General features: G+C 43.6%; 1 protein-coding gene across 9 annotated transcripts in view; it reads right to left on the reverse strand.

The window, feature by feature from the left end:
• WRN (WRN RecQ like helicase) overlaps positions 1-22,842 on the reverse strand; it is a 97,425-nt gene that overhangs the window by 3,432 nt on the left and 71,151 nt on the right. For 4 of the 9 annotated variants that reach the window (XM_074993833.1, XM_074993834.1, XM_074993835.1 and 1 more), the window contains exons 28-35: positions 21,611-21,698; positions 21,122-21,234; positions 17,044-17,158; positions 12,808-12,939; positions 7,312-7,474; positions 2,939-3,162; positions 751-840; positions 22-171 (exon numbers count right to left, since the gene is read on the reverse strand). In XM_074993833.1, the coding sequence (XP_074849934.1) occupies positions 22-171; positions 751-840; positions 2,939-3,162; positions 7,312-7,474; positions 12,808-12,939; positions 17,044-17,158; positions 21,122-21,234; positions 21,611-21,698 (1,075 nt within the window). Of the gene's footprint in view, positions 1-21; positions 172-750; positions 841-2,938; positions 3,163-7,311; positions 7,475-12,807; positions 12,940-17,043; positions 17,159-21,121; positions 21,235-21,610; positions 21,699-22,842 lie in introns of those variants that run through there. The other 5 variants (XM_074993837.1, XR_012645491.1, XM_074993838.1 and 2 more) reach the window with 5 other exon arrangements.

Raw genomic sequence — 22,842 nt, forward strand, 5'->3', positions numbered from 1 at the left:
GATTACAGATCAGAGCACTACCTTTGACTGGGAGTCACTGAACAGTTCTTCTTCGTCTGGATCCAAGGGAGGCTGATTCCAAGACGCTAACCGGAGGGAGGTTTGATGGGTTGGTACACTCTGTTCTGCATTCGGGAGTTGTCTATCATCCATCTTGCTGCTCTTTGCAAACTAACCATGTTAGAAGAAGAAAACATGACCTGTTAAAATAAACTTTCCACTGATAGTAAAATCCAAACAAACAATCTATATTGCTTACAGGGAAATTCTTCTATTTTGGAAAATAAGCTTACATTATAGTAACGGGGAATATACTGTGCCTTCTAATTAATTAAATCACTAGTTCATTTACATATTGTTTCATCCAATCAAAACTTCAGGAAATGGAGCACTGTTACTTCAATACTAGGTGCTGAAAGATGTATTTTAAGAGTAGACCTGAGAAGCACCACGCACTGTATCCCACAGCTGTTTTGGAGTGTTTAAATATCTGTCTCTCTAAACTGCTTATTGCTCAGACGTGTTCTTCCCAGCAAAAGAGTTAGTTAATACAGAGAGATGGACTGAGATGTTTCTATCCACTAAGCTTTTTCTATAGCAAATATCACTCTATTATTTAAGTGCTGGGAAATTTCAGCCCAGAATAAAGCTGTTCAGAAAGATAAGAACAATTAAACTAGTGTTGGAATAAATTACCCACCCCACTCACTACCAGCAAAACTATCATTTGTTATAAAGACACAAATTTACCCAGGGTGAAGAATCCACATCTGGATAATCTTGTTCTGCTTCTTTGGACACAAACTTGTAGGTGTGTGTGGTTGGCTTCAATAAACTCCCCTTTAAAAGGAATAACATGTATGTGACCGGGACTAGCAGGGCCCTGGGTTACTAAAATTAGCACCTCTTTCAGAAGCACTGAATTCGATCCTAGTAAAATGTACTGCAAGCTTGGGAGCATTAAAATGAAATCCTCAAGAAAAGATTAGAAAGGAACTGCAGTAGTTATTGGATGATGGAAAAGTATTGTCATGAATCAAAAACTGGCTAAGAGATGAGAAATGAAAAGTCAGAATGAATGGTGAAGATTCATCACTGAAAGGTTAAGAGTGAAAATCTGAATGTTCCATAATGGATCCCAAGTCTTTCCATATATTTATGAACTATTTAAGTTAATGATGGCTGGAACAAAACTCACCTTTGTCAGTACAATCTGGAACAGGTCCATGCTTATTTTACCATTTCACTTTTACTAGCACAGTTATTCTGTTCCTCACAGCAACCCTACTCCCCTGCTCATACAGTTCTACAGCCAGAGTGCCAGCACAGACACACATACCCACGTCAGCTCAAACAGCCCTTCAGCTGCAGTCTCCCAATACTACGTTCCCTTCAGGAGCTGGACTATCGTGAATGACTAGGAAGAGGACAGACAATAAGACAGAAACTATCATATTGCTTCTGTATAAATTCATGGTTCACCCATATCTTGAGTACTCCATGCTGATGTGGTTGTCCAATCTCACAAAAAGATATATTGGAACTGGGAAAAGGTATAGAAAAAGGCAACAAAAATAATGAGTGGCATGGAACAGCTTCCATCTGAGGAGAGCTTAATAAGACTGGGACATTGCACACTGGAAAACAGACAACTAAAGGGCCGGGGGATATAATAGAGGCCTATGAAAGCACGACTGGTGTGGAGAAAGTAAGGACATGCTATTTACTGCTTCTCACAGCAAATGAACTAAGGGGTTACTAAATTAAATTAATAGGTAGCATGCAAAAGGAAGTATTTCTTCACACAATGCACAGACAACCTGAGGAACTCATTGCCAAAGGATTTTGTGAAGAATATACATAACTGGGTATATTCAGTATATAACTTGGGTTCAGGAAGGAGTAAGAGATGTCTGTCAATGGCCACTAGCCAGATGGCAGAGATGCAAAACCATGCTCTGAAACATCCCTCGCCTCTGTTTGCCAGATGCTGGGAATGAGCCACAGAGTAAAGTTAGTGCAGACCTAGACCTGGTCCATACTACAAATCCTGTTACCTGCCCTATGAGCACAACCCAGCAGTCAGTGTAGAGAAGAACTCAAAGTGGCAGCTCACCACAAGTGCCCCAGCAATGGGAGGAGGGAAAGGCTGCAGTACAAGCCACAAGCTACTCTCTCTCCCTTGCCCACTCCTGCTTTTTTTTTTTTTTTTTTGGCGCTAGTTCCCTTGCAAGGCTTGCATGGAAAGAAATAGCTGCACAATCCTGAACCCTATCCCACCCATAGGTTACTTGGTTCCACTGACAGCCCTGCGTGATATCTGAAGGAGGGAGGGACAGGGCTGCAGAGATGTGTGCCTCTCCACTGTCACCCAAGAAGGGCCCCTCTCTGCATGTGGCTGCTGGGGACATCCTCACATTCCTCGGAATTAAAATGGAAGGGTTGGTACTCAGAGGTGATGGGGGAAGCCAGTCACGATTTGCTGCTCAGAAATTGCCAATAGAGTTACCATCCAATGTCAGTTAAGAGCTTTGTGCCTTACACGTGTACTTTCAAAACCAAAGCAAACTGCACAGACAAAAATTGCTGTCAGAGGGTGCAAACTTACAGGCACTTCCACTACTGCCCAGAGCTGGATGGTGTTCTAGAAACACACTTGCATTCTATGGTGTATCTGGAATCTTAAAACATGTTATTTTTGGATGTTTCTCCTAGACAAAATATGATTTACGTGAATAACAGGTTCAGAACTCAAGCTATAACAAAAGTGCAACAACTTTTACTGATACTTGTTATATAAGTTAATAAGAACACTATTTAAAGGTTTTACAGAAATGCCTTAAATCAAACACTATGATTTTGTCCCTATGAAATTAATGTGTGTTTTGCAGAAGCAGACTGGTTTATGATTTTTTTTTTTTTTTTTTTTTAAACTCACCTCCGTTTCAGTCCATGACATTCTTTCCTTGCTCTTCTGGGCTGGCCCCATACCAGCCTGCAGTTTTTCAGACTCAGACAACAGGCTTTTCTTGGCTGAATCACACTGTTGGCCCAGCTGCTCATTTTCACACTCTTTCTGCAGCAATGCAACTGCTATTCTGATCAGGTACATCTCGATATTTGCAGGAACCAGTGCTCTAATGGCTGTCATTCTGGTCACATCTTGGGGGGGAAAAGTAATACAGACTGTACCTCACAGCTCCAGCACCCGCAGGACCTGAGCAGTCCCGGATGTGCGATCTTGCTTGACTAGGGAAGGTCAGTGGCCTTGGGGCTCCCCTCCTGGCTGCCAGCCCCAGCCATTTCCCTGACACCACCTACAGCTTCCCAGGTCCAGGATACTGGCTTCCAAGGCATGACCCAGCCACAGGCATTAGCTTCCCAGCACCAACCACAGTTTCCATGCCCTGGCTGCTGTGGCGCTGCTGCTCCCCAACCATCTTCCTGGCTATCTCCCTGACTGGCTTCCTACTGGTTCCCTGACCAGCCACATCACTTCCCACCAGCTCCCCAGCTGGCTCCCCAGACCCATGGCTCCCCCACCAACTCCCTGGCAACATAGCTCCCTGGTGGCTGTGGTCCCACCTGCTCCCCAGGCTCGGGGGCCCCACCACTCACTGCTGGCTCCCTGGCTGCCAGGGCCCCACTGGCTTCTCTCCAGCATCCTGCCTGCAGCTCCCCAGCCGCTGCTGAACCCCTGTGGCTGCCTGACCAGGCTAAGGCTCCCTGTTGCCAGACCACGGATATTGCCAGACCAGAGAGTCATGGATTTCAGAGGCTCAAACTGTATATAAAATCAATTAAATTAGAGCTCAAAGAGCACTCTCTTCATCTTGGGGGAAGGAGGGTTCCATATCAACAGCCTCTGCATTTTCCTCACATTAAAGCATAGCTTATTTTATAGCATCGAAGGGATTAAACACCAGCTTGAACATCCTCCAAAAGGAAAACAGCAGCCCAATCCCCCAGCAAATCCCAACCTCATTTGCAGCCATGCAACCCAACTGCAGTCAAATTTGGTCCAGTTAGTCATTACCACTCTTCTTCCCAACTTCCCTTCCCCTGTTCCAGCCAGTTCCTGTACTTTCAGGCAACTCGGCTCTTCTACAGTTTTCCTCTTATCTGAAGACACTGCACTGAGGTACACTTTCTTGCTGAAAAGGAGTATTGTAGGAGTCTAGCCACCTACCACTGTAGTAGATGGCAGCAGCGGCTCACAGAAAACAAGACATGTCAAACTCTTCTCTCCTTCTGATCTAGCTGCTTTGCAGAAGTTCTGGCCGTTGCAACCCCCACTTTCTGTCACACTGAAATTGGAGTTCTCCAAGCACCCTACTGAGTTTATGAAGCTGAAAGTGAGGTGAAGGTGCCTGGATAGCCAACTAACTGCTTCTAAAAGACTTTTCAGCACATTGAGAACAGCAGGAATGTGAACAGATCTTAAAATTTCAGAGAACCAAAAACTAATCAAAAGCTAAAAGGACACAAGAATATAAAATTGCATACTAATACCTCCTCTGCATTTGCTTTTATAAGCCCTCTCAGAGCATAAGAATGAGTATCTTTCAGTTAGAGTGTAAGAGGGTGGAACTGCTGGTGTTTTATTTAAACAGACAATATTAAGAAAAGATCATGTCTAATCACACTATCACCTTCACCAATCAATGCTAAGTCATACACTTCTCTTCGTCATTTTCACCCAGAGCCATGCTCATTTTCTCATTTAAAATTTCCTGCATGTCTTTCATCAGCCCAACACCAGCAGCAGGCATCCAAAGCACAGTGTTGGGATAAAGAAGCACCCTCCCTGCACTGATTCAGAAGCACAACCATCAACCTCAGCAGCACAAAGAGCACTTCCAGAATGCCAGCCACCTGAAGTTCTCACAGTGCCCTAAGAGAAGTAGCTAGGCATTCTTATTCCCACTTACAGATGTAGGCTGATATTGTCAAGGGACCCTATGAGTTTGGTGCTCGGCTCCCTGAGCTTTATTTGAAATCCCAGCCATAAGGCTTAGCTTTTACAGTAAATAGAGAACTCTGCATGATAGCAGCTCTCTGAGTATTATCTCAATAATCTCACAGAGTTCATTGTTACTGCAAGTAGTTGTAATATCCTAAACAGAGCAATATGTTCTCTGCATGTTATCATGAAAGGCATCTTCTCCAACAGGACCACCTCCAACTCAGCCACGTGTTTAGGCACTACATCACATACAAGATGTGACAGGGCCAGTATTCTAGGATTCCTCTGCATCTGGGCCCAGGAGAGAGATGCCCTCATTAGTCACAAATATAATTTGCTCCTGTTTTGACATAAGAGCAACTTCTCTGTAATCAAATCAGGCAGCCTGCTGACAGCACTTCCTGTCACCAAGCTAACCTCTCATGCTACAGGGCTGCCTGCACTTTCCTTAATACACTCCGCTGCAGATTCTCCCTCTATCAGAATCTGATGCACAGTGATTGAAGGATGCCACCGGCAATCTCTTCCTCCAATTTTTCCTTGGCCCTCTAATCATTACACACCATAAGGTGGCGCTGGTCCCGTTCATAAGCAATGTCAGAGATTCACAGAGTTTAACATCAGAAGGGACCACTGTGATCATTTAGTCTAACCCTCTTATAATTCAGGGATGTTCTCTCCCTTGTGTTAATTCCTGTTTAACTAAAGCAGATCTTTGATTAAAAAACTGCACAACCTTGATTTAAGACTCCAAATGATGGAGTATCTACCACATCCCTTAAATTTCTTCATGTAGTGCATGCTCTCCTTGTTAAAAGTGTATATCTTCTTTCTAGTCTGAAATTCATTTATCACTTAACAAATAAGGTGAACCACAGAATACAACTGAATAATCTTTCATAAAGATGGAGAATATTCTTCATTTTACTTGAGACATAAGTAGTTTACTTCCAAAACCTAGCTTACAGAAAAGCTTAACAGAGCCTAATATGCAGAGAAGTGTTGTCCTGGTGTTTGTAGTTAATTGGAAGTAGATTCTGCAACAAGAGTGTAGCAGCCCAAACACTACAGCATTGTGTTAGCACCTGGAAATAAAGGACTAGGAATGTTGCAACCACTTGCCACTGTCCCAATTGAGTGAACTGAACCAAGTTAAACACTCCACACAGTGGAAGTCATTCAGATTTGATGAGGTTATCTGCAGTACAGAGAAGAAACTTATTTTGACAATGCTGGTTAACAGGTACAAAGCTGAATTGCTTCTGGGCCTCCAAGCCCAAGAAAGTGGCATGTGATCACAGTGCAGCAGACCGATGTAATTATAGGTCAGCTTAGTGTACAAAACCCAAAAGTAAGAGAGGCCAGCACTATAGCAGGGAATAACTGAGCTAGTGAGGAGAGTTTCTGGGAGTCTGAAGGGTAAATAAGTGCCACGCTTTCCTCCTATGGATCATGAGTGGCCCCATAGGGTTGAGAGTGTGCAAAGGAGAAGATGCAGAACATTGTTCCCTATTTTAGTGTCTTTAGTGTCCTTGTAAAGAGACTCTTCATCCATATTTACCACAATCAAAATTTCCAGCTCTCTAGAAATGATTAATGCAACTTCTCCATTACTTGGCCTGTAATATGGAGAGTGTGGATAGCTGCTTCCTTCTGACCAGGAAACAACCACACAGATGATGTGACTTGCCCCAGGCCAAGCAATAGATGAGTGGAAGAGATGGGAGCTGAACCCCTGCTTTTGGGTTATCCCTATAAGATTAAATCACTAAATCAGGTGCTAATCTAATGACAAATAATTCTGTTAAGTTTTAAAATGCAGGTAACTTATTTATTAATTTTCTTGTGCAGTTCTCTGTCACCCAAGTATCTCAAATGAGGTGGGTTTGCGACTTGAGGAAATCTAAGGTATTTTCATAGATTCACTTGGCAGGAAGCTGGCGCTTCAGTACAACTATTCACTAGGGCCAAACTTCTCAAAGTCAGAGGCTGAAGTTAGGTGCCTAAATATGGACCGCAGCTAAAAAATTATGTCTGGATCTTTGTACATATTGTTGACACACCAATCTTCTGTCTGCACTGAATTCAGAACTTCCTAAAGAAAAACCCCCCTGCTCCTCTCTTTTATGGCTTGTGTCTGGCTTGCTCTGCACCCCATGTCCCATTGCCTTCAAACCCAAGAGGAAGGCCCTTTTCCCTGCTATGTTCAGCTGGGCTCAGGGACAGGTCCTCTGAGTGATCAACTCTCACCAAAGGAACAAACAAAATACACAGGCAACTTTTTTCCTTTATTCCTATCCCAATGATAGTCATTGAGACCTTCTGACTAGAGCCATGCTTCTCACCTGAGTTGATGGGAGGGTTTTGGATGACATCAGTAATGACCTTCCAAACCTCAGGAGTCAGACCTGCTCGTTCTATGTCGACTGGATAGCCAGCTTTCATGGCTTGGCACAAATGAGTGCCAACCACAGCGAGAGGCAGAGACCTGCTTTCACTTATACTCTTCTGGGGAAATAATGGGAGAAGAAATCTGAAGTGGTAAAAATGGGTGAGTTCTAACAACAAGGTAACCAAAGCCCTCTTTGGATCCCACCACTGACTCCCCTTTTCTCTACAGTACCAAACATAAGCTTCCAGTCTTCGCTCCTGAGACCACTCACAGCCTCTTCTTACTTACCTTTGCTCACTGCTAGATCCTTTATTACCCACACACTAAATTTTCAAACTACCACCTTGGTGCTTTTTCCTGTGCTGCCCTGCATGCCTGGGAGAAGCTCCCCATAAATATCTGCAAAACTATCTCCTTATCTTCCTTTAAAACCTTCCTTTGGCTTGGTCTACTCTGCAGACTTACTTTGATTTAACTACATGGCACAAGGGTGTGAAAAATCCATTCCCCTGAGGAACATAGTTATACTCACCTTAACCTTCCAGGTGGACAGTGCTGTATCAGTGACAGAGCGTCTCCAGCGTACATAATTAGTACCTCTCGCAGAGGCAGAGTTATTAAGCCAATGGAACAGCTCTCCCCTGTCATCTGACAGCTCCTACAGCAGCAAAGCTGCATCAGTGCAGCTGCGCCAATGTGAAATTTGTGGTGTAAACCTGCCTTCAAAAGTCTCCATTGCTGCGATGCTGATATGACAGTGATTACGCTGATGGTTTGCTGAGACCACTGCCTGTCATGTCTTGATGTTTACTTGTACTCCCCTGCCCACTTGCATTCATCTGTTGTCTTTTTTCTTAAATAAATATATGGAGATACACATCTCACAGAACTGGAAGGAACCTTGGGAGGTCATCGAGTCCAGTCTCATGTCCTCTTAGCAGGACCAAGCACCATGCCCAGCAGTTTTTTTTTTTTTAAATCTATTTGCCACAGGCCCCTAAATGGCCTGCTCAAGAAAAGAACTCACAACCCTGGGTTTAGTAGGCCAATGCTCAAACCACTGAGCTCTTCCCCTACTCCTCCCTGCTTATGCTTCAACTGTGAGCTACTTAGGGAGGGACTGGCTTTCTGTTCTATGTCCATATAGAACCAAGCAGAGTGAGGTTGTGGTCTGTGACTGGTAGGCACTATGGTAACACAACTTAACGATAAGGAATGGTTCATACCGTTTAACAAACCAATCGTACAAACGGGAGACCACTGCACCTGACTACACAAGAACTCCAAACCACTTCACAAGGCCCGTTTTTCTAATCTCTTTCAGACACTGAATCCAATCTGTGAAGAAGTTTCATTTCAAAATGTTGTTATTTCTGTCTGGGAGAGCAACCTCTCACTGTGACCCTGAAACCCCAGGCACAGAAACAGTCTAAGGAGCAAGACGAAGAGGAGCTCCATCCTTTAGCAGTGTCCAAGGAGCTGCTCCAGACTCACTAGGACACTGGGGTGAGGACAAAAATAGACGAGTTGTTGTCAGGACCTACATGCTATGCTCTGGTACTCTATCTTCCCAGTTTGCTCTGTACCTATGGCCCGCTCACAATCCCCTCAGCACTGGTACGGAGGGTCTGCTCTGCTCTCTGGGAGAAGCAGATCAATCTCAAAGAATGGGAGTCTGCACCATGCAAAGAGAATCATATTTTCACTGTAAGGTGTTCCAGAGCTACTCTGGGGGCTGCAGGATTTCACTGGTGATGGAGACAGTTTTACGATAACCTAGTAGCTCTGCTGTGTAATCAGCACTATTGACATGTAACATTTAGTTAGCTGAAGTCCAAAATGTTGCTCAGTAAAGCAGACAATTATCTACACCTCAACTTCAAGAGTTCTGTAAATTCAACACCCGTCGCTGAGTCCTAATATCACCGTAGAACACTGTCGGTGCCACCAGAATAGAAGTGAAAACAAAAAGCTGATTATTTTACAGTCTTTTAAGTAGATTCCACTACCACAGTCCCAGGGCAACCGCTTTGATTTTGCTGACCTAAAGTTGGACTTTTTTTTTTTACAGCATATATTTAAAATTAATTATTTTCCCTGAAAGAATTAGGCTTTATGTTTCTTTTATTGACTTTTCCCCCAGACACCACACACAGGGGAAATGCCATAATCATGGTTATTTGATACTGGGCATCAAATTACCTAACGCTAATTGTACTATTGCTTCTTGTTAATTAGTCCTTGGACATTTTAATTTAGCGACTACCTGCCAAGGGTCACACACACACTCTTGGGAGGGACAACAGAAGTTTGATGCTATTTCAACATGATACTAAAAGATCAAAGAGTGATAAAAAATGGGAACCTTAATAAAGCAATGGATTCTGGACCACTCTTTCCAAGGACATATGGCAACCTGCATATTTCACCCAGTGTGTTATGGTCCTTTGACTACACAACAAATTAATGAAGAGTTCAATGCAAAGCTCCATGTTAAGGTCACGTTATGATTAGAAAATGAAGGGTTGACCCCTTCTAAGTGGAGATCTTTGAGATAGACTCTGCATGCTCACTCCTGAGATGGGCTGACTAGAAGCAGCCAGAAGAGTGCAGGCTTCTCCTGGCTACATATTAGTGCACCTCCCACCTCTCCCCACAACTGTGGAGAGCATTCCATCCATGGGTGTGGTTATAATGTTGGGGTTGGTGCCACTGCCAGGTCAGTTCCTTCTGACTACTAAAGCGGAGTGCCAAGTCACATGGAAATTAGGACTCCGGAGGTGGGATGTGTGAATATACAGATTACATCTCAAAGAACACTGATTACAAATACCAACCTTCGCTACTTCTTTGAGTGTCCTCTGCATATTCCCACATCGGGCATCGCCTGACAAGCTGTACTGTGAATAGGGAAGGAAGGAGGACAGCCTTGATTAAATAATGACTGAAGCATGACTCTGCCAAAGTATGCTTCAGATTTTTATCCCAGATCGAATGCATAACTGTCGTGTAAAAGTGTGAAACGAAATCCACAGAGCAGCCTTGCATAATTCAATAAGTGGAATATGTCTGGAGACTGGACAAGAAGGAGAAAAGGAAGCTCTCTGGTAAAATTCCTCAAAGCAAAGTCTAACCTATTTGGATAGGGAATGTACTGAAATATCCTGACCCTTACAAGTACCGGCAAATGAAACAAACAAGTTAGAATGAAGAACGTCATGTCTTCATCTACCATATAAATTAAGAGCACTCGTTTAAGCAATGTAATCTAGACTCACCTCTACCTGAAGGAGGTTTCGAGGGGAAAAAAATATGTAAATTTATACTCTGATTGATACAGTTCTCCAAGACTACCTTGGAAGGAATATAGGATGTGGTCTACGATCACTTTATTGTTATGAAAAGTAGTAAGGGGAGTGCAGTTTGCCATCAATGCATACAACTCACTAATTCTTCCAGTGGAAGAAACTGCAATTATAGAACACCGTCTTTTGTTGCCTTTGCTGGCACATTACATTAAATTAAAATTAAATCAATTATTTTTTAACACTAATGTCTTGGTCACCACCATATAAACTGATTGGTGTTACCTAAAGTCCAGTTAAATAGGCCTGACTTGTTAATGTTAACATTTCATCAATATTCCAAAAGGGTTAAAAAAAATTACAGAAGTCAAAATTGTACTAAAGGTCAAAAACAAATGGGTATAAATATTCCCCTACTTCAACTGTATGTGTGTATTCCAATACCTGAGCCTCAACACTCTGTGTTGGAGGGTACCACCTTCCTTATCTTTAGTACCAGTTCTCTATTTTCTTAAAGCCTCCTATCTCTGTACTCTACTTTGTAAGTCTCACTATACTTTGCTGCAGCTGGGAGCACAGTGGGTCCTTTGAGCCCCTTTGCCGAAGGAGTAGTGAATATACTTTGTTATAAAAGCTTAACAGATTTTAACATAGCATAACAATTTAAAGCCATTAGTAAAATTAAAGCTGTATTTAAATATTAACTGTACTTAACATCATATAGTTTTACAGCCATTATTTTTATTGCTGTCTCTTACCATCATGCTGCAAAAAATAAATGAACTTTGTTACTAAACAGTGTTGCCTGTTCCTGGGAATCCCAAATTTACCTTCCAATTACAAGTTGCACAAAAACTGGTATGTACCTTTAATCTTTAAATTTAGTCTTTAAGTCAAATTGGTGAATGTAAATTCCCATTTAAAATCCCTGTGGTTAACACTGGTGAGCTGCCAGGAGTTTTCATGGAATTTCCAGGGATGTGAGAAAGATGAAACCGAGAACAACCCCACAGAGCTCAAACAGGGAAAATATACATTGTGATAACATTAAATTCAAATTCCACAGTGGAACTGGGTCATGAACTAAGGAATGCAATAAACTTGTTAAACAGTTTTCACCAGTCTGTATGAGAAGGTGGTTTTACCCTTTACATGAGTAAGGCCTCCTGCTTATTAGACTTCAATAGCGAGAAACAAACCCATTGTTTTAAGCATAACAAGTATTCCAAAACCAGATGTATAAGGGCTGAATTCTGGGTTAGCATTAATTCCTGGGAGGAATTAATCTTCTTCATTTAAACTCTTAACTTCTCTCTGTCCTTGTGCCATCTGCTGACCTCTTGTATGCACACAGAGAGGTGCCTATCTGCTGAGCAGACCTTCAAATCCACTCTCTTGGATAGAACATCTACACTTGGTCTGCTGTCTGGGTAGCTTTCTCTGCTGCAAGGGCAGATTCACCCAGAAGTGACAAAAGATAATTCACAGTCACAGTTCCCCAAAGCGCGCGTAAGCATGATACAACTACTGACTCCCAAGCGCCTGTCTTAACAGATGTGCGTAACATAGCTGAGATCAGGGTGCAGGCAAAGTCATAGCTTTGGAAGTGTCAATCAGAAAGTTGCACTGATATTTAGTCTTTCAATTTTGCACGGAATTTTCCTGGGGCCTTTTTCCAGGCCATTCAACTCTTACATGGAAATACAATGCAAAGAGGTTGATTGTTTGGTGTTTAGAACAGGGACGTGGTACTCGTTAGCCTGGGAGAAGTGTCTACATGAAGCCCTATGTACAGCATCTATGCCAGTGTTATGGGAAAGAAATGCTTCCATTTGAGCTGGGGCAGGGGGGAGGCGGATCCAATTGGAAGTGGAAACACCACAGTTATAGCACAAACAGTTCCCACTGCTGCCTGGCCAGCCAGTGTGGGTGGGGAGTTCTGTCCCATATGAAGTAAGGAGCTGCTTTTCCAAAAGCAGGGGGTCACTGACCTTGTAAGGAGGATTTAAGAGAACAGCAGCAACTGATTCAGTCTGTTCCCAAGTCTCCTGTTTTAATAAGTTTGCAACCCCCGTACACAGTATTTTCACCATCTATTTAGACAAGCAGCATAGCCACACCGCCAGCAACAGGAAATAACTTACCAAAGCCTGGTTCTTCTCTTGGAAGAGCGTGTATGTGATAAGCTGCGACTGTGACAGGGGGCTGCCCACACCTCTCTTCAGGAGCACTGCTGGTTGCTTTTCCCTAGATCCGCCAGTTGGGAATGTGTCCGTCTGTAAAGTGACAAACAAGAGTTAGCAGAAATCAAACCCAGTAACAGCCGCCCACAAAGTCATCCTGCCAAGTCACCTGCTCTACAGTTGGAAATGGAGGAGCCTGGCTTACAGCAAACCAGACCGTTCCATCGGCTGTGGAAGTAGCCCAAGACGTGTGCTCATACTTCACAGCACATGCATGCACAGACAGGTGTACGGAAACAAGCTATCATCATCCTTAACACACTCGAGGGCTACGTTTGCTATAAGGTGTGCAGCCACGCAGGCATTTATGGCTGCAATGGGAGAGAGGCCTCTCTTCCTGCCCCGTACCTGCCACAGGGATGAGAGATGCCTCTCTCCACGGGCTCCAGTGGGGCCCGGGCCCTGGCCCTGTCATAGGCTTGGCAAAGAGGCTCCAACCGAGCCCGATCCCAGAGAGGCTGTGGCTGGGGGAAGAGACACCCATTGTGCAGCCACTGCCACGGTGTGAGAGGCACCTCTCTCCTCCAGCCCTGGTCCTGCTGCAGGGAGTCTTTTCTTCCCATCTCAGCCTTCAGGAAGCCTGCATGCCAAGCCCTCCCCCACCGAGCCAGAGCCTTCAGCCCCGTGTAGCACGACCTTCTGCCCTCTCAGACACAAAACCCCTAGGGTCATCCCCACCACGTGAATTCTGTCACATTCATCAATATTGATGTACACAATAAAATTCATTCCCCATGTGGTGGGAAAAATTAAAGGGAACGCTGCTGAAGACGGGTCAGCAAAATAGCAACAAGAGCCATTTTTTCAAATTCATTAAAAAAATCGGTAATTCAAGAGTCGCAATGCATTTGAATATGAGATGGTCCTTGACAAAGAACATCAAACCAGACCATTCGTAACCCGCAATTTTCAGAACAGCACATACACAACGATTTGTGATGGGATACATGTTTACTGCAGGACGTTCACTAACTTTTTACATACTCTATTTCCTCACACTATACATGTGTGTTTGTACCACTGTCACCCTGACTTCCACTCCTGAACCCACATTAATGATGCCGATTTTACTCCATGTTTAATTTCAGTTTTCTTTCTTTCTTAAAATGTGTGTTGCCCTTCAGAGCAGGAACGCCACAAGCTTCCTTTTTCTTTTCAAAATCAAAACATTGAGTAACACAATCAAAACACAGACACAGTATCATATCCCACAATGCACTGCACATATTAAAGCATATTAAAGGGGGAGTTATCCAGTGTTTCAAAATCACATATCGTTTGCTATTGAGATATGAGTTCATTTTGTGCTTTGAGACGGTCACTATTTATCGAAAATAATCAGGAGGATTTTTTTTTTTTTTTTTAAACTTTGGACTTATAGCGTCGGGAGCCACAAAGTCGTCCTTAAAGAGCTGCATGTGGCCCCAGTGCCCCCGACTGCAGACCTACGGGGTCACAAATTAACTTGTGTCTGGGCTGACACACATGAAACTTGTCGGCGAGTTTGAGTTAGTTTGTGCAGTTGAGAGCGTTTGATGCTCATGTGCACTGTGGTACAGTAGTGCAGACGTGTCTTTTTTTATGTAAATATGTATTTTTACATGTTCTAAGTTGAGTTTTTTTTAAAAGATAAGACTTTCCCCCAACCTCATTCCACACACAGAGAGTTCTGCCTACATGGAAGGGGCCAAGAGAGTCTGCGTCCCAGCAACCTAATGCGTGAAGCGTAGAAAATAGTTCTCATATCTGTTATCTCTAGCCTAGCAAAGACAACCCAGCAGGCACTCTTCCTGCCCAGACGTATCTGCAGGTTGGATTCTATAGACACTAACCTGGATAAGAATCCTTTCGCCTTTAGGATAGCATAAGAGTGCAAACACTGAGTATGTAACTTCTGCCATGACAGCACAGAATCTCCTCTGTGCTTTGTCACCACAATGATCAACGAAGAAAGTAAAATGGGACAGGGTACCACCATATGGCAATGTTGTCTAGTGTTTTCCATCAGTAGATCCCAAAGCACTTCACAAAGGCTGCCGGTATCCTGATCCCCATGTTATAATTCACAAAACCGAAGCACGTTAACAGTGAAATGACTTGCTTAAAGTCATAGCAGAATGAGAAAGAGTGGTGGGAACAGATATCACATCTCTCAAATCTAAATCCAGTGCTCTGTCCCCTAGAGTAGGAGACTGGTACCATGACGTTCCATAACATTATTCATTGGCCAAAGCACCCCTCACAGCAGTCAGCTCCAAGGACTCGTCTACGCTGAGTGGAAGACTGACACTGCTGCAGCCCATCTTCTGGGGTTCAATTTTGTGTGCTTGGTAGCAACATGCTAAACCGAACTCAGAGTGTCCCCGTTGACTGCTGTACTTCTTGCAACAGTTTCTCCTAACAACCTCCCTCTGTAGCACCATGGTGGAAATTCAACTTGAGGTACGTTGACTCTAGATAAGCAGTTCTTGTATCTTAGGTCAAGTTTCTTTTGTAGTATAGACCTGCCCCCAAGTAACCAAAAATGAACCAATAATATGGGAAGCAAATGTGAGCCCTGCCCTCAAACCAACATAATCTGACCCTGAAAAAGGTGAATTCCATACACCTTATCCCCCATCCCAGCCCAAAGATCAAATCTGGATCAGCTTTGTGTGCTGAGCCAGGAACACCTGAAACAGTTTCATGGTTGTTGTGGTAGCCATGTGATAATGGATCCATCCAGACCACATTCATGACACTGAGGACAGCAGGTCTCCCTAGGTTCATGGTGAACTAAGCACCGTAAGTGGCTAACAAAAGAGAAATGGTTTAGCAAATGTCCTGAAACAGACAAGACCTGATCAGTCATTCAGTAAGGTCCAGGTCATCCTCTTTCCACCACCAAATCAGAGCGAGAGAACCTAATCAACCTTGCCTTAATCAGTATGTGCTACATATTACTAAGGCACCACTCCCAATCCGCTTCCAGGGGTAACACAGTACGGATCTATCTTCACTGCAGTTAACCAGGGGTCATTATTCATTTGTAACCCTCCACCTCCCCCTGTCCCTCCACACCCCCTCCACTAAGTTGAGTGCTGTCTTCTACTCTGGTTAGCTAGCTTTTGGGAAAACAAAGTTCCTCAGAAGATCCTTAGCACTATATTTAGAGGACTACAATTGTCAAAATAATTTACATTTCTCTAGTCTGCCTTTTAGAATTTTCTTTAAAATACCCAATGAGGTTTCAGTGACTCAATATTCGAACACCTTGGCTCTGGCCACACTTGGTCAAAATTTTGAAAGGGCCATGCTAACAGCCAAATCGGAGAACACTAATGAAGCGCTGAAGTGACTATTCAGCACCTCATTAGCATGCTGCCGGCTGTAGCACTTTGAAAGTGCCGTGTTTCGATCACGTGCAGCTCAGCTACACAGAGCCCTTTTCGAAAGGACCCCGCAAAAGTCGAAATCCCCTTAGCTGATAGGAACTTTATTTTACAACCTGATTTTAAGCCACGCCAAAGGACTGCAGCTGCCTGGAGGAGGAGGACTAGACCAAATATTTCCTCACTTTCCCAGAGTCCCTACACCAGATAGAGAGATCAATCTGAGGCCTACATGGGATTTAGATGCGACTCTCCCTATGTTCAGAATGAGGCTTTCAGCACCTGGAGGGCACTTCACTCACCACAGAGATTGGATATGACAGAACTAGAATCCTTACAAAGAGGTGCAAGAAAGACCACGGCAAACAGCCGAACATGAAGGGAAAAACAAGGGACAAAAGAGAGGAAAGGAGCTGACAGGGTATTCTGAAAACTTCTCAAGAAACCTGTTCAGAAGCATACTTCCTCTGGACTCCTGGTCATCCTCCACACAGCCAGCCAGCAGAAGTGGATATCACTGCCCAAACCTAGCAGTTACTAGAACGGCTGCAAGGGATGCACAACCCGCCCAGAGGAGGAATGAGAGGAAGGGTTTGCTCAGAACCACCACCTTGAGGTGATTCTGGAGGTGTAGTCAGAGGCTACAAGAGTCCTGTCCTATAGGAGGTAGACTGTGCCAGAAAGTCTGAAAAATGGGACTTGCAAATCAGAAGGTGAGACAGGCCATGAGAGTTCCAGCAAGGCCATGTTGCGGGAAAAATATTACCTCCAGATTATTTGCATGGCAAAACTCCTTGATATCATCCAGGAGAGGAACCAGCATGGCAGATTTTGCTTCAGATACGCCATCAATTCTCTTCACATTTTCAACCGTCGTAGGCCTATTTTGGGTAAAACAAGAAAACAGAGTTACAGTGCTTTGCTGGTCTATGTTTCGGAACACCGAGCACAGACCAGAACAGGAATAACACAGTTTACCTGCACAGGTGATTATTCTGCCATCCCTACACTGTCTGTATTCTTGTTATGTAATTTTTTCAAGGTTCCTATAAAAAGATCTGTGGAGGAAGGGTGTGACTTAATATTTTATGGAACACCTTTTACTGTGCAACTCATAGGGTGCGTCTACACTAGCCGGCTACTTCGAAGTAGCTGACACAACGTCAAAATAGCACGTCGTGTCTACACGCCCCGTGCGCCATTTCAACGTTGAAATCGACGTTAGGTGGTGAGACATCAAAATTGCTATTCCTATCCGAAGATGGGAATAGTGCCCTACTTCGACATTCAATGTTGAAGTAGGGCATGTGTAGATGATCTGCGTCCCGCTACATCAAAATAGCAGGGTCCTCCATGGCGGCCATCAGCTGAGGGGTTGAGAGATGCTCTGTCCAGCCCCTGCAGGGCTCTATGGTTGCCGCATGCAGCAGCCCTTAGCCCAGGGCTTCTGGCTGCTGCTGCTGTTGCAGCAGCTGGGGGCCCATGTTGTGTGCATGGGGTCTGCAACTGGTTGTCGGCTCTGTGGATCTTGTGCTGTGCAGGCCCAGTGTGTCTGGGAGGGTCCCTTTAAGGGAGTGGCTTGCTCTTGCCCTAGAAGGGCTAGTCCAGCCTGTGACCCCGTCCGCAGGCTTTGCTGGCCCCTTATTTCGACGGAGAGTGCTTGTGTGTGGACACTCCACATTTCCTTCCAGGGCAGCTTCTTTCGACATCCCCCATCGCTACTTTGACCCTGAACGTCGACGACACCAGCCCCGGAAGACATGCAGACAATATGCGTCGAAGTAGCCTATTTTGATGTTCTTACTTCAAAATAGACTACTTCGACGTAGTGTGCTAGTGTAGACGTAGCCATAATGAATTTTTATTTTGTATCATAGTATACTGGCCATAAATTGGGCTTCAGCCAACCACCTGAAGGGATCAGAAAGGGATTTCCTCCCCAGGACTGGTCTGGTTCTGTGTGTTTCTCTATTCTTTGAATCTTAAGGGACGGCTTCAGATGGCCACAGCTGAGGACAGAACTTTGGACAGAGTCGGCCAGGCTGTGAGGTAGCATCAAGTATTCTCTCAGGAACTGGGATGGCTGGTTCCTGCTCTGGGTCTGATTGCCATGTGTGGAAGCAGGAAAGACTTTTCCCCAAGTCAGACCAGCAGTGACCTTGGGGAATTTTCACAAGATTAAATGTGATTATGATTATCTCACTTGTGTGCAGGTGTCCCTCCTGTATTTGAAGTTAGAAATATGAAGTATAAACCTGTGTTACTAAAGCAATCATGCTAACTAAGAGCCATTAGTTATACTCAGGAACTTAATGGCCCAGTACTTAGGGCAATGATCTGTGAATAGATTTGTTTTTCCTGTGAGCCTGGGAGAAGGGGCTACGGATGGTCCTACCAAGACACACAGCCATATCTCTAGATGGAGAAGTCCATCTTGGATGTTGTACTTTTCTACAAGTGCAGAGGAAAATTTAAGACTGAACAAAAAGGATTCCTGTCTTATGCAAAACATACTTAAGGAGGAGAGTTCAGTAATCAATGTTGTCAGTTCTCCCTGGCTACCCCACCCCAAGAGGAATGCTGTATACATCTGACTGAACTGGAGGAAGTTTTGGGCCCAGACTGGGAGGTTTTCCAGTCTGTCAAAGAAGCCTGTTAGAAAAAGTGGTTGAGATATTATATGTAAACAATTTCAGTATTAAGCTTAGTTTGCATGTTCTCCTTCCTTTTGTTTAGTAACCTACATTGTTCTGTGTGCTGTCTTTTATGATCACTTAAATCTTACCTTTTTTATATTTATCACTTTTGTTTACTAGTAAGTACTGTGTAAATAACTTACTGGGAAGAGGGTGGGCAAGGAGTCTGAGCACGTCACTCTCGACATTGAAAATGAGGATGAATTTCAAGAACTTATAGACTATGTCTACATTACAGAGATCTTTCAAAATAAGCCCTTCCAAAAGAACTTCTTTGGAAAGAGTACATCCTCACACAGGAAAGCAGATCATCCACATAGCCCCTGCTCTTCTGAAAGAACGAACCAGGGATCAAAGAATTTGGCTCCATAAGGACTGCTCTTTCAGGAGAAAAAAGGGCCTGCGGAGCATCTACAGATGTTATCTTTTGAAAGAAACCTTTGAAAGCGGGCACTCTTCCTGGAACGGGAAAGGAAGAGTGATTTTGAAAGGACTGCCTCATTCTTTCAATTTACTTTTGAAAGAATGCTTTGTGTGTGTAGATTCTCCACTGGATCTTTTGAAAGAGCCCCCTTTTGAAAAATCTTTCAAAAGGACTTGCTAGTGTAGATGCAGCTATAGAGTAGAGATCTCTGTAGAGTACAAGATGAGTTTACTTAGGATTCAGAGATGTGATGTATCTGGGTACTAGAGGTAAGTATCTCACTGTGCTGTTTCAGTTAAGGTCTGCAGCTTTGGGGGTGTGGTCCGGACCCAGAGTCTGTGTTGCAACAGGCTAGTATATCTGACTCAACAAGACAGTACTGGGGACCCAGGATTGGAGAGACAACAGGCTCAATGGGGTCGCAGGACTTTATGTGACAGTGCCAAACGGGATCCTGATTCATCACACGAGTCTTTACGCTGTGAAAGAACTTCTCCACCTCATGCTGTCAAGTTCTATTTAGGGAAACAGGAAGGGCACTGATGATTCTTTTATGGAACACACCCGCAGAAGCATTCCCTATATCAGGGCTGAGCAAACTGGGGTGAGGCAGGCTCCCTCCTGGGGGTGGGGCACAGCATGACTGTATGCTATGTATCAGGCTCATCCCTCTTGTTAAAAATCTTGAAATACGTTACTGTTTTTATGTATGTGTATTCACATTTATATACAGATCCATAAAGTTTTTACTTTCTACCTACTTATTTGCCTCCATGTGCCAAAAGGTTTTCTCCCCCATACAAACGTAACCAGAATTTCTGTCGGCTTTGGATTACATTAGCCTGGGAGGTGTGGGATGGGGAGTTGCTAATTACAGGGATGAAAAGTGGGGCCTGATGTAGTAAGTTTGCTCACCCATGCCTTAATAGGATGGTTCTCTTACTATACTTGCTTTCATAGTGGGGAATCATGTATGGGTGTTCATTTCTCCCCTCAATCTTCCTGATGACTTTTCCTGTCACACCCTGTTCGTTCATTTGTAGTAGAGAAGTGCTCAGAGCCCCAGTCAGATAACAGGGTAAAAGACAATTAATAATAAAATGAACAAGCGGAGGGATCGGGGAAGGAAGGGTTGCGCAGGGAGCACTTCTGCCTTCCCTGCCTCCACCCCGTCTCCAGCCAGGCTGAAAGGAAGGCATGACTTCAAAAGGTTGGCTACAAGCAAAATTTGCAGATTTAACTATGTTTTTCTCCAAAGCTACATGCATGCCTCTTCCCCCAAGTCCCAAATGGGACTAATAAAACTCTAGCTACTGCTAAGGGCTAGCTAACTCAATTACTAATTGTATACACAGGCTTTGCAAGACCTCTAGTTTGCACCAATGAAGCCTAAGTGATGCTAGCAGTGAACATTCTGTGCACGGTCACTGGCAGCAAGAAGCAACTGAGCGCAGGGGAAGCCAATGGCACCCCTTTTGCCACACCATACGGATGTCACTTCCAAGGGTGCCTGAACCACACTCCTATGGATACTGCTAAGGAAAAGCTTCTGGCACCAGTGCTTGTGGTGAGCATATACCTCCAACCTGGAATGGACGTGAGTGAGCACTCAAAGAAGTAGTAATGCGTCATAATTTTCTGCTCACAACTTGTCTTACAGGAATGAGGGTAAGACTCTAGAGCACCTCCAAACTTAGTTGTGGTTTTCAAACTGGAGACTCTACCTTATCTTTGCCATGTCCACCAGTATTTTATTTGTTGCCAACACAGCTGGAGGAATATCTTTCTCACTGGCTAGCTTCTGCCTGGCTGCCAGCAGCTTGCCATATAGAACAGTCTGTAAAAAACAATTCCAATACATAAACACAGGTAAGATATTACTTTAAAGAACTTAGACATGATTGAAGTATGGAAAGAAAACTTCTATATGAGAAAGTAAACTGTAGCCCAAAACCAAAACTGAGAAGCAGCCATAATCTTCTAAATCATTTCTACACCACAATCTCAGCTTGGTTAAACTCTCATCTGGACTCCAGTACAAGGCACTGCCCTTTCAGGTGTAAAAGCTGAGAAATCCACTATAAACAGCAGTTTCTCTGGTTGACTCTTTGGCAGGAGGAGGAATGATCTCTAGAACTGTGTTAGGCGAACACAAGAACAATTTAAGTGCGTTTCTTACACAACCAGGTGCCCTTTTGCTTGAATACACTTACATGCAGTTCCTTTTCTCTGGATGAAACAGCAGGTTCTGGGGACTTCTGTGGCTCAGGAAGAAGTTTGATTGGTGACTGCACCATGTCACTATTTAATTTAAAAAAAAAAAAAATCAAAAAGCAACACTCATTCTGATCAGATCAAATTATAAGTTCACTTTGCACCAGCTCCTCTCTTCTGCAATAAGGAGTTTTGAAAGCCCTGAGGTATATGAGTCAGCCAGAAATGTGTTCTCAAGAGGTCTAGCTGACATTTGCATTGAAACATATCTTCAAAGACACACCAGAGTCCACAGTGGCAGTTACCAGTTACAACTACAGAAACAGAATTATACCCGTGTAGCTATGCTGCTAAATTTCTCCACTTAGATAACCCTAAATTCTCTACTCTTCCCAGAGAGCAAGCTCTTTCTCACTCTGCTGTAAAGAATGTGGCCTGATTTCACTTTACTTCTATCTTCTCCAGACTAAGAGGTGAAAGGAAGAACTATAAACCTATATTTGTATACGTTATATGAAGCATATGACAAATTCCTCTGTCTTCAGAAGTGGCCTATAGCCAATCAAATTTATCATAAGAAATACATTAATTCACAGAAACAAATGATTCTTATATTTTATATTATCCTGACCCATTTAAAAATGTTGTTTCCAAGTTATCAAAGAACAGCAAGTCAACAAAAACCAAGGGAACAACAGACCAACCTGGAAAACATGTTATCTACAGCATGGTTTTCAGTTAATGTTTGTTATGTGTATTTCCCTGACACCTAAATGTGTCATCAAATGACAATATCTTAATTTTAGAATCTAAACACACTTCTAAAATCAAAGCCAAAATCTGAGTTAATTAAACTCTGCATTTAAAAAGGCTCATAGACATGGAGTGTGCAGAAAATATGGCCTGCCAAATTTTTGAACAGTTACAGTTTGTTTTATATTATTATATAAATACTCAGTTACTGGTTCAGGTCAGGTAATCAGCAATAAGTGCACTTTACAGACCCCCCCGCCCCCGCCAAATTAAAGCAAAAATGTATCAAAGAGGCACAACACACTGTAACCCAACTCTATCCTACTTCCAAGCATAAACTAATGTATATTTTGTGGCACTTTAGCATCCATGCGAGGTAAAATTAGAAGCGTTTACCTAATTTACCCATCAAAATTATTTACTCTCCTATTTCAGTTTTGGCAATCCTTCAGACAGACAGGTTATATCACGCTTCTTG

The sequence above is a fragment of the Carettochelys insculpta genome, chromosome 4 (assembly GCF_033958435.1).
Source record: "Carettochelys insculpta isolate YL-2023 chromosome 4, ASM3395843v1, whole genome shotgun sequence".
In the NCBI taxonomy this organism is placed as follows: Eukaryota; Metazoa; Chordata; order Testudines; family Carettochelyidae; genus Carettochelys; species Carettochelys insculpta.